At 59.0% G+C, this 12,090-nt stretch overlaps 1 protein-coding gene across 2 annotated transcripts in view; it reads left to right on the forward strand.

Annotated features, from left to right (window-relative positions):
- The window catches only part of PLEKHA6 (pleckstrin homology domain containing A6), a 132,277-nt gene that overhangs the window by 94,876 nt on the left and 25,311 nt on the right, over positions 1–12,090 (forward strand). The window contains exons 6-12 of one of the 2 annotated variants that reach the window (XM_069459530.1): positions 650–754; positions 1,424–1,496; positions 3,921–4,021; positions 7,532–7,734; positions 9,254–9,736; positions 10,934–11,450; positions 11,909–11,995. In XM_069459530.1, coding sequence (XP_069315631.1) covers positions 650–754; positions 1,424–1,496; positions 3,921–4,021; positions 7,532–7,734; positions 9,254–9,736; positions 10,934–11,450; positions 11,909–11,995 — 1,569 coding nt within the window. The remainder of the gene's footprint in view (positions 1–649; positions 755–1,423; positions 1,497–3,920; positions 4,022–7,531; positions 7,735–9,253; positions 9,737–10,933; positions 11,451–11,908; positions 11,996–12,090) is intronic. The other variant, XM_069459531.1, reaches the window with a different exon arrangement.

Here is a 12,090-nt window from a genome sequence, read left to right on the forward strand (position 1 = left end):
CAGTGACACTCTCCACAGTGCCTGGGACTTACAGGAAGAGGCTGACGTCAAGATCCCGAGACTCTGGAAGAACGATCTAGAAGCTGACAGTGATGGGAAGGGTCAAACAGTGGGAGGTCAGGCAGGGATGCTTCAAGACAGAGTGTTGCCAGAACGTGGAAGAGTGACTGTCCTGGTGGCAGTAGGAGGAGAAAACCCGCCTGTCCTCCCAGCTCTGTGCGTGTGCCGGGCAGGAGACGACACACAGAGCCCCGAGGGGACAGTGCTGTGGGACTTACAGTTGAATGGGCTTCTCTTACGTCACGAAAGGGGTCAGGGTAAGGGGGGCGGAGGACAGGCCAGGAGTGAAATGCGAAATCCTGTTATTTTCTTCTCAAAAACAAAAACAAAAAAGCTGTGAGACAGGTAGGTAGGACTATTATTGTTATTATTTTTTTAAGGACTATTATTTTGAGCCCCATTTTAGAAATGAGGAAAAGGGCCACAGAACTGAAAGGCCACGCCCTTGAGTTAGTGACAGATCCAAGATTCACAGCTGGGCCCCTTGGCGCGAGGGCACCCAGGGGTCACCCCAGAGAGATGCAGCTCCGCGGGGGTGGGCGGGAAAGGTGGAAGGAAGAGAGTCCAGCTTCTCTCTCTGCACCCGCAGGCGATTCGAACGTCCCACAAAGCTGTCGCCTTTGGCAAGCGCTCACACTCCATGAAGCGGAACCCCAATGCACCTGTCACCAAGGCCGGCTGGCTCTTCAAACAGGTGAGGCCGCCCTGCCGTTCTGCCCGCTGTAGCCACCACTTTCTCTTCATGGCATCGTCATTCCTCTGTGCTTATGGCAGTCCGTGTATTTTTTGGTACGTCCTTCCGTTGTCTCTGTGAATGAGTCTCCTGATTTGATAAAGACTCAGAGAAGTTGAGTATCTTCCCAAAGTCACACAGAGAAATTAGTGTCAAATTTGGGCATCCAGCCAGGTCTCCTGAGGCACAGGTGCAATGACTCTGACATATGCTGGGTCACCAGCCCTGTCGGAGCAACCCACTAGCTCGCTCTCAGCAGGTCCCTCTTGCTGTGGAAGGGTGGGTGTCTCCTTCGAGTGCTGGGGCCCACCAGCTCTCCCCAGGCTGACCTTGCCACCCGCCCTGCCCGTCCTGCCGCTCGCTCATTCTGGCTCCTCTCTTGCCCCTTCATCTTCCCCAGCGGTGGCACTGAGCTCCCGGAAGACAGAGCTGGGAGGTCCCGGGCAGTCATCTAGTGTCAGTTCCCTGTGTCCGAGGTCTCTGGGGCGCTGCTGGCACGCGGTGGTGGTGGAGCAGCAGCCAGAGCCAGGATGTCCCTATGATGGGGGTGGAGTTGTTTTGGCTGCCCACCCCCGCCCCGCCATGCCCAGCTTGCAGCCCCTCACGTCCGTCTCTCCGCGTGTCCCGCAGGCCAGCTCCGGCGTTAAGCAGTGGAACAAACGCTGGTTCGTCCTGCTGGATCGCTGCCTCTTCTACTACAAAGGTGAGCTTGGCCCTGGGCTGGCAGGGACGGCGGGCGGCCAGGGCCCACCGCTCGTCCTCATTCCGCCGTATCACCAGGCCCTGCTTCGGGTGGGCGTCGGCAGGGCTGGTCTCCCCACTGGGGGTCCCGGCACTGGTGGCGTGTGACGGTGGCTAAGGGCAGAGCTCACTCCTTCACTCAGACACCCGCTCATTCCACTCATATTCAACGATCCCTGCCAGGTTTCAGAGTTCCAGGTCCTGGCTGGTGACACGGTGGGTGAACAAGGCAGTCATACGCACGGGGAGAGAGGAAACAGGCGAAGAGGAGAAGGTCACTAGTTACTACTAGTAGGTCACCTACTAATTGGAGTTGTGTGCAGACCTTTCTCTGTCTCACTGGAATGTACAGTCCCATCCACGCAAGCAGGAATTTTTGCCAGTTTTGGCCCCTTCTGTATCCACAGCACCTAAAACAGGGTGTGGCACATAGTAGGTGCAACACATAGTAAGTGCTCAATCCTAAATCAATGAACATGCTCCAGCTTCTACCCTCTCTGACCACCCAGCGCTCATCCCCACTCTCTCTCACACACAGAAAGGAGGGCAAAGGTGCAGCCGCCTCTAGGAAGTTATTTTTAAAATCTACATAGCAACACTGTGTCGAGGCAGGCTCAGAGGGTACCAGCACGGCTTGGTGGCCCTAATGGTGGCAGAGTCTGGCTGATGCAGTGGGAGGAACAGGCACGAGGGGTGAGAAGAGAGAGGGTAAAATTATTTTCAGGCAGGAGAGGCTGTTGCCTTCACTTTCTTGCCCCAGAATGGCAGGGCCCTGATTTCCTCAGGCCACCTGGGAGCAATTCAGTGAATCATTAACTCTGGCAAACAAAAGGTTACTCCCAGTGACACCCTGTCCCCCGCCCCCCAGCCCTGCTGTCCCTGGTGCCTGAGTAGCAGCCACCTGAACCCCAGGGAGAGAAAGCAGGAAGGGGCTGAGTGTACCGGGTCCAGTTACAGAGGAAAGCCCGAGACTGAGGGAGAAGACTCTGCCCAGGTCGGGCGCCAGGTGCTGAGTCCCCAGACACAGGGCCGCACTGGAGCCACAGGGGGAAGGAGACTGGGAGGGAAGCCAGGGGCTCTGTAGAGGAGAGACTTGGGGACTGGCAGTGAGGATAGGACCCCAAAGAGCTGAGAACCCAGAGGGGCCGCAACATACCAAAATCGGGGTCACTGTCCACTGGAGAGGTGGTCTCAGGACACTCCCTGCACGCTGGCTGGACTCTGCCAGGCAGGGGCGCCATCTCCTCTGGAGGGTGACAGCCTCAGCTTTCTGGAAGACAGCTGCGGGGGCCAGCCCCAAGTCCCACCTGCTCCTTGGGCTCATCTCTTCCTCTGGGCACCATGCTGAGGTCTGGATGGAGAAGCTGAATGGGGCCGAGTATCTCGTGGCCGTGATGAGGAAGAGGAGAAGCGGGGCTCGAGGAGTTTAAAAGCCCTGCAGAAATTTCTTCTGAACCCTAGCTGGAGGTTTTTCAGCATCCCCCGCCTGGGGCATAAGTAGCAGTCCCAGCGAAGTGGGGAGGGTCTTGCCATGGTCTGGTAGTCGCCCCCCACCGTCCCACAGAGCACCCTGGCCCCTCTGGCTGCCTGCTGGCCAATCCTCTCCTTTGGAGACCCAGGGTGAGTTACGGAGCAGCCAGGCTCCCGCCTGATCCCGGGGCCAGCAGGGCCAGGGCCTCCGGGCAGAGGCGCGTTTCCATGGAGACACAGCCTCAGACAGGGTCTGCAACGGGAGAGGGCAAAGAGGGAGCCAGAGGAGCCAGAGAGCGGGAGGTGGGACGGCCCATTCTGCCATGCTCTGCCCTATACTCCGTCACACATGTCACTGCCAAGGATGGTCTCGTTTAGTGAGGCAAGATAGGACAGTGGTCACAAACGCTATCTTTGGAGTAGACTTTTGGGTTTAAAGTCCTGTTTTACCACTTACTGCTTAAGTAACCTTGGACAAATCACTTAACCTCTCTGTGTCTCAATTTCCTTACCTAGAAAATGGGCGGAATAACAGTACCTCTTCACGGGCTTGTTGGGACGGTTAAACCCATTAAGGCATTTCACTCGGAACGGTGCCTGACGTACAGCGGACACTTCCAGAATGTTAGCTGCCGCTCACCTGTTTATTTGTGCACTAGAATGTTCGCTCCCTGGGGGTGGGCACGGCTTCTCCCTTATCCACTTCCACAGTCCCTGCGTCAGGAGCAGCAAGTGCGGGGCCACCGCGCTCCCCAGCTCCGGGAGTGTCACTTGGCGTGTGCGCGGTGGCCCTGAGTGCCTGACAGCAGATGAGCAACAAATACTGATATTTGTCGTACCAGGGCCCGTACACTCCTCACGCACCCCCCACCACGTGCACACGTGTGCACACCCTCGCGTGCTCTCTCCCTGACAGATGAGAAGGAGGAGAGCGTCCTGGGCAGCATCCCCCTGCTGAGCTTCCGGGTGGCCGCCGTGCAGCCCTCGGACAACATCAGCCGCAAGCACACGTTTAAGGTCAGTTGGCCCTCCTCCCCCAGGTCAGGGGGGTCGTGTGCAAGAGGCAGGCTGCCCTTCTGGTGCATATGGGATGGAGAAGGATTGAGACCATCTCCCCAGGGAACCCCAGGTGGCGGCAGCGGTGGGGGTGGAGGAGGAGGAGGAGGAAGGAGTAGGCTGTGGCCCCCAGAGTTAGGAGAGTCTATCATAAGGCTGAGTGAGGCTGTGCCAGGACCCCTCCTCTTCTCTGGGGGGTCGCTGGGTAATTCTCCCCAGGGTGGGCCGGTGCAGGTGTGCTGCAGGGGGACCTCGGGTTTTTCCTGGGGAGGAGACAGTTATGCTCTGAGCCCCTGGACCTTTGGCCCAGCAGCCTGCTCCGGGAAGTCCCTCTTGGCAGAGGCAGGGACTGCGGCTGGTGGGGCTCTGAGATCTCTGAGCCCCCTGGACCTTTGGCCCAGCAGCCTGCTCCGGGAAGTCCCTCTTGGCAGAGGCAGGGACTGCGGCTGGTGGGGCTCTGAGATCTTTTCCAAACAGGCTTTCTTCCTCCCCACCTAGACCCGGGGAATTGGACCCCTCCCTCTGAGTCAAACTACTTAAATTTTAATCTTTAGAGAAAATTAGGCGTTGAGTTTCATTAGATCAAGAGCTGCAAAGCCTTATGCAGACGGCACTTGGAGGGAACAAGTGCACAGGGAGGTGGGACCCGCCTGCCTGCTCAGCGTCGCTCCCTCCCAACCCCTGGGGGACCGCCCCGCAGCTGGCTCGTCCTAGGCCGGTGTTTTTCCACATTTAAAAATTCATGACCCATTAAAAACTGTAAAAATTCCATATCCTTTTTGTGTTTGATAATGCAAAAATCATAGGTTCCTTTTCAATTCCCACGTACAAAATTATAATATCAACTATGCATTTTCTTAGCACAAAGCCCTCTCTCCCTCCCTTGAGAATTGCTGCCCGAGACCCTTCAAACCCAAAGCTGTGATTATGGTGTCAGATGATAGGTCACCCCCGGTCAGTCTCTGAGCATCTGGGGCCTCAGGGACTCTGACCCCTTCTGTCCTTCTGACGCCAGTCACCTGGCCACGGAAAAGAGCGGGGCAGCACGCACAGGTCCCGCCGCGGGGAACAGGGAGGGACTTACTTGGCACATAATTAGTTTCCAGCCTCCCAGGGTCTTGTATGCCAGAGGTGTGAACAGGATGAACAGTAATAAAGCTCTGACTCCACGGAGCCGGTTCTAGCTGGGGAAATAGGAACAGGCTGTTTAACCAACAACAGACAGTCCCGCTGTACACAGACGCACGCACACACCCCCACACGCAATCAAACAGCCTGTCTCCCCCTCCCCACCAGACCTGTGCAGAGACACACACTCTCCAGCTCGGAGCTCTGCCGGCGGCAGGCGTGAGATAGACATCCCCGAGTGACTGACACGGCCCCCTGCCGCCAGCCCAGGCACCACCAGCCCCCCATGCCCTACCCCGAGGAGTGCACGGCCTCTTTAAAACCTGCTCTGAGGACTGCGCTCAGTGGCCCACAAAGGGTTCTGATTGTGGCTATTCAGTGGCCCTTCCCCAGGGAAGAAGGGAGGGGAGCCGAGACAGACGGGAGGCTTGTCCTGCTGTGGCCACCAAGCGGAACTCTTGGATGGCTCATGCCTTAACCTCCTCCTAACCCGCCGCGCAGAGGCTCTGTGGGCCTCGCCCCTCTGGGACAGCCCCTCAGTCCCCGGCCCCCTTTCATCGTTCCAGGCCGGTGCCCCTCCCTGCTCCCATCAATAGCCCTGTCTTTTCCCAGGCCCTCTGCTGTCCCCTGTCACAGCACTTGTTCCTTTGCCTTTGCTCTCTCCTTGTTTCCTGTGGCATGTTTTGTCCCCCAGCGTGACTGTGCACTCTTCAAGTGCAAGAGCATGTCTTTGCCTTCCTTGTGACTGGTGCCCCCAGCGAGTTCTGCACACACAGGCCGCTCGCTGGGTGCTCACTGAATCGATGAATTCGTCTGCTGACCTCTCCCACCCGCCCCAGGACACGCCCACCGGCCCTGCCTGTGTCTCTCTTCTCTACAATGACCCTGTGTTCTTCACCCAGAGGGCGTGCTCGGGCCCCTGGTCTCCCTACCTCTGTGCATCCCAGCTGCCTCCCGGCACCTCCCCGGCCTCTCCCACACCCACCCTGAGCTCTGCCCGCACGCTGGGCTCTGTTGGAGGGTGGGGGCCAGCAAGCAGGACCCAGAGCAAGGAGGACCACCCCAGCCTCTCCCTGGGAGATGGCTCCTGTCAGAAAGAAATTGAGGGCTGGGGGCACGTAGAGGTGAGGTGGGGGTGGCTGCAGTCAGGGGCACTTCGTGAGGGCCGGTCCAGGAAAGCACTTGGAGGGTGTGGGTTTGACACTGCTTAGGAGAGCCCTGAGGCTTGGACAGAGATGCCCTCTCCTCTCCCAACCCCCAGAGACCCAGGATTTAGCATCCAAGGGGTCAGAGGCTGGAGTGAGACTCACATCTGAGATTCTCCATCACGGCTAGATCCCCCTTTGACAGAGATAAACCAGGCTACCTGACTTTCACTGGAGCTTAAGGGTCTCACCTGGGAATATGCTGAGGTCCCAGAAAGAATCTAGTCCTGTGGCCTCTTTTGCTTGAGTTTCGCCAGGCAGACCCTCCCCGTTACGTAGACGCGTCGGTTAAGGCCAGAGCAGGACGGCAGCCTGTCTGCAGTGGCAGAGCAGGTCAGGAGCAGGGCCTGGGTCAGCGCTGGGGTTCCCTGACTCGCCCTCCGCCACCCACCTAGATTTCCGTAGTGCAAACTCTCCACTCTCCGCCCCTTGGTAGGCGGAACTGGGCATTGCTGGGTGCCATTGTTCCCAGAGGTGACCCTGAGTAGAAGGGGCCAGTGAGAATATCCCCTCTTCCCTGTGCTCCCCGATGTTTCCTGCCATGTGGTCCTCTGTCTCTCCCTCTGGTGTTCGGTTGACCTGTTTTCTGCTTCTCCTCCTTCTGACCACGTGAGGACCCTTCCTCTGGACAGGAGCTCTCTTCTGGGTTCCCGCCCGCTGTGCCTGCTCGCAGCCGCCAACTAGGTAGTGTGCTCTGTCTGTGTGCCAGTGCATGCCCGTGCATGCCCGTGGATGGGGGCTTGGCCGTCCCTCCACGTGGAGGAGACACTAGTAGCTTCTTAGCGGTGAAGCTGGGGCTGAGATTGGCATGTGCTCGGGGGGTCATCTCCCCCAGACGTCGGGTAATTGCCTTTGAAATCAAACATGGGATTTGATGGGACAGTGGGTGAGATAATTGTCCCTCCTGCTTATAATCATCTCAGGTGGGGCAGGTGGACTTACCTGGCTATACTGGGCGGCCTAATGGCGTCCAGAGAGCCAGCCAAGGCAAATATCTGGAGAGCAGCTGGAGCACATGGGATAGCCGTGGGCCGCCCCTCTCCTTGCTCCTGAGCTCCTGTGGGGGAAAGAGCCGCAGGTGCAGGGAACGGCCTGACTGACTGCCCACTCTGTGGGTGCTGGTGTCCTCTCCTAACAGGTGACTGTGTGCTGGGTGGACGAGGCCAGGGCCAGTTCCACGCACTGCCTCTCCCCACAGGCAGAGCATGCTGGTGTCCGCACCTACTTCTTCAGTGCCGAGAGCTCAGAGGAGCAGGAGGCCTGGATCCAGGCCATGGGGGAGGCTGCCCGAGTACAGATCCCTCCAGCCCAGACGTCGGTGCCCCAAGCTGTGCATCACGGGTGAGTGCCAGGATCCTGGGCATGGGGGTGTGGAGAGGAGAAAGAGGAGGATTGAGGAAGTGCCCAGCATCGCACTGTTGCTGAGCCCAGTGTGCTGGCTTGAGCCCCTGGAGAGCGTGTGAACTCTCTCCTTGTATCTGACCAAGAGGCTAAGTGATTTCAGAGCCTGGGGTCTCGCTTCCCCTGCCCAGCCCCTCCTCTTCAGTCTGAGCTGGGGGAGGCCAAGAGAGAAGGCAGGTTCCATCAGGGGTCCAAGGGCAGGGTCATTTGCTCGTTTCTCTTGGCTGAGTGTACCAAGCACACAATCTTTGGAAAAAGTGGACTCAGGTTTGAATCACAACTTGGCCCCTTGGTCACAGCATGATCTCGGTGTAAGGGACTTAGCTTCCCTGAACCGGAGTTTCCTCTGCTCCAAACCAGCGACTGTAATCCTCCCTCCTAGAGTTGTTGTGAGGACTACGCACAGCGTGTGTGAAACGCTTGCCATGCAGCGAACACGCAACATATGGCCGCCTCCGTCACCCACCGTCACCCACGGTCTCGGCGTCTGTCTCTCCTGTAGCTGGGTGTGGAGTCTGGAGTTAGGTGTTAACGGGGATCCAGAAGAAGGGGGTTTTACAGTGTAGAGTCCAAGTCTATTCGCATGTCTGAGACATGTTTATCAAGCAATGTTTCAGCAAGGATGCTTGAGTATGTCGAATCTGGGAAGCTGTGGGGAGAAAATTGTCACAAGTTTCGCTTCAACCAAGGGGCGAACTTCCAGAAGTTCACTCATCCGTTTCACAAATACTTACTGTAAATATAAATGTGTAAGGCACTGTACCAGGCGCTAGGAATACAGCGGGGAGAGCCTGCCACATCCTTTCCCTTGTGGAGCCTGTATTCTAACAGAAAGGCGGTCCTGGAAGAAACATGTTTTGGAGAAGGGAACTCGTGTGTTTATATGCCTGTGAATTTGGAGGCAGCCACTTCTGCCCTGGTCCCTGTCGTGCTTTATGTCACAGCAGTCCTAGGAGGGGAAGGAATATGATACCCATTCTGCCAGGGAGCAGCTGAGGATTCATGGCAGTTCAGAAACTTTCTACAGGAAGCAGAACAAGCCTTTGTCGCTGGGGCATCGAGGCTGGTCACTGCTGTGAAACCTCAGTAGAGCGCAAACCGGGGCGGGGGGCTGGCTCAGGGGCAGACTATGGAGAAAAGCAAGACCAGCTGAGTTAGTCTTGGCTGTGGCTTGAAGGTGGGGCTCAGGGCTCCGAGCAGGCTGGCAGAGGGAGTGGAGAGTCACCTGCAGAGAGGACCTGAGGGCAGAGGGGCCTGGCAGGAGCAGGCAGGGGTGGGTTGTGTTGTGCAATTGCTCAGGCTGGAGTGAGAAGACACAGCGGTGGGACTTGCAAAGCAGAACTGGAATTCACCGAATCCTGGTTCTGTCACCACCTTCCTGCCCGTCCTTCCCAGTCTGCCACCCCTGCCAACTCCATGCTGGGCTCAAGTGACTTGTGTCTCCCTTGGCATCTTGCAGCCATGAGAAGCCAGACTCAGAGAACATCCCACCCAGCAAACACCACCACCAGATACCCCACAACAGCCTCCCCAAGCCCGAGCCGGAGGCCAAGACTCGAGGGGAGGGCGATGGCCGGGGCTGCGAGAAGGGAGAGAGGAGGCCCGAGAGGCCTGAAGTCAAGAAGGAGCCTCTGGTGAAAGCCAATGGCGTCCTCGCTGGACCGGAACCAGCCTCGGAGCCGGGCAGCCCTTACCCCGAGGGCCCGAGGGTCCCGGGGGGTGGGGACCAGCCTGCCCAGCCCAACGGCTGGCAGTACAGCTCCCCGAGCCGGCCGGGGAGCACAGCCTTCCCGCCCCAGGACGGAGAGAGCGGGGGACACCGGCGGAGCTTCCCACCGCGCACCAACCCCGACAAAATCGCCCAGCGCAAGAGCTCCATGAACCAGCTGCAGCAGTGGGTGAACCTGCGCCGGGGGGTGCCCCCCCCTGAAGACCTTCGGAGGTGAGGCCTGGCCGGGGTGGGGGGTGGGGCTGGGGTGGTGTTATGGCTGGGGCGTGGGAATGGGGTGGTAGCCCGAGAGGCATCCCCGGCTGGAATCCTTCTGGAAGCCAGGCTGAGTTGGGAAACCAAGAAAATCCCATGACTCCCAGCTTGCCCAAATCCTGCCCTGCCCCGTGACTCCATATTCAGAGTTTGGCCGCTGCCCCATTCTTGCTTTCTCTGTCTGCCTCCTGCAGAAGGGACAGCGTGCCCCACGGCCCCTGCACGGGGTCCTGAGTAGCCCAGGAACCAGCAGCTTGGGGAGGGGGGCCCTTGAAGCTGTTCTAGTCAGTCATCGACTGTGCGACAGACCCCCCACGACACCCTCTGTTCCTGAGTTCTGCCAACACGGGACTCAGCCAAACCAACGCACTCCATTTTTGAACAGCTCTAATTGTTTGAAAGCCATTATTTACATGAAGTTAAAGAAACAAAAAAAAGCAAATAAAGCAGTTCATTGGTCCTCTCTTTGACCAGTTTACTTCTCTATCCGACGATTGGCTTTCAAATTCGTGGAGATGTTTGGTGGGCAGATGGTGTGCACCGCGGCGAGTGGGTCCCCGGCTCCTTCCCTGGGTGGGCAGCTCCAGGGACCGGCTGCAGCCTCGGGACCTCGGGCCGGGAGGAACCTGCCCCCTGGTGGCCGGGCCCCTGCTCATGGGCTCACTGCAGTGGCCTGGCGTGGGTGAGGGGACCTGGCCTGCCCTGGGGAGAGGGCCTCACTTGGGATGGGTCCCAGGAACCTTCTGGTTCTGTCCTGGACAAGCTCGTACAATCAGGAAGCTGCCCCTCGTGCCCCCGGTGCTGCCCGCCTTTGGCAGCCTGGCAGACTCTCCTCTGTTTGCCTCTCCTGGGAAGGATCCGATAGATTGTCCCCCACTGAGACGGAGGTGGCCAGTACGGCTTCAGGTTTCTTCCTAGGGGTATTTCATCTTTAAAAGACAAAGATAAAAGCTTCGAATGGTGCAATTTCTGGCCTCAGGGAGCTGGTGGAGTAAGGGGGTTTGAGCGGAGGTCTTCCCCTCACCTCTGCCCGGTGCATCCGTTGGAGGACCCTGCTCTGGGCTGGGGGACCTGGAGGTGGGGCTGGGGCGCAGGCAGGTGGGTGGAGGGGTGCCCGTTGTGTCTGCCGTCCTTACAGTGTCCTCTCTCTCTCAGTCCCTCTAGGTTCCAGCCCGTGTCCCGCAGGGTCCCTGAGTATTACGGCTCCTACTCCTCGCAGTACCCCGACGATTACCAGTACTACCCGCCAGGGGTGCGGCCGGACAGCATCTGCTCCATGCCCGCCTACGATCGGATCAGCCCCCCCTGGGCCCTGGAGGACAAGCGCCAAGCCTTCCGCAACGGGGGCGGCCCTGCCTACCAGCTGCGCGAGTGGAAGGAGCCCGCCGGCTACGGGCGGCAGGATGGCACCGTCTGGATCCCCAGCCCCTCTCGGCAGCCAGTCTACTATGACGAGCTGGATGCCGCCTCCAGCTCCCTCCGCCGCCTGTCCCTGCAGCCCCGGTCTCACTCCGTGCCCCGCTCGCCCAGCCAGGGCTCCTACAGCCGCGCCCGCATTTACTCCCCCGTCCGCTCACCCAGTGCCCGCTTTGAGCGGCTGCCACCTCGCAGCGAGGACATCTACGCCGACCCTGCTGCCTATGTGATGAGGCGATCCATCAGCTCCCCCAAGGTGAGCCACCAGCCTGCCCTTCCGTCCTCACCCGAGAACCCCAGAAGCCTAAGGCCGTCTGCTGAGAAGAGGCAGAGATGTGGGGCACCTGGGACACAGGGCCACGGGGCTGTGTCCACAGGACCAGCGACGCTGCCCAGGGAGCCACTGGCCTGTGGCTCTGTCCCTAGGAGAGTGGCCTGGGGGTGTTGCTTTGCCCCCTGAGTGGGAATGTTGCTCTCTCTGCCCGTCCCCAGGCTGTGCCAGGAACCGTGCTGTCTTATGTAAGAGGGCAGAGAGCGTTCTGTCTTTTCGAATCTTGAGGACCCGGCTAGATCATTGCAAGGGGGGGCTGCTATCCATTTGGTTTGGCATCTGCTCTGGGACCGAATGCAAACACCCCTAACCTCGAGCTCCAGCTGTTGGGGAGTCTGTGTCCCAGCCGGACCCCTCACCTCTGCGATCCGTTTCTCTTCCAGTATGATTACCTGGGAGACAGGCGGCCAGTCCCTGCAGCACTGTTCCCCTACAACTACCCACCATCCCCCACGGTCCACGATAAGATGGTACGTCCTCTCCTGCCCCCCACCCCACCTTAGGGCCTCCCCGCTCTGCCTCCACCCAGAGTGGAGCTGAACTGGGCAGACTCCAGGGATGCTCT

Source organism: Eulemur rufifrons, chromosome 27, assembly GCF_041146395.1.
Source record: "Eulemur rufifrons isolate Redbay chromosome 27, OSU_ERuf_1, whole genome shotgun sequence".
Lineage (NCBI taxonomy): Eukaryota > Metazoa > Chordata > Mammalia > Primates > Lemuridae > Eulemur > Eulemur rufifrons.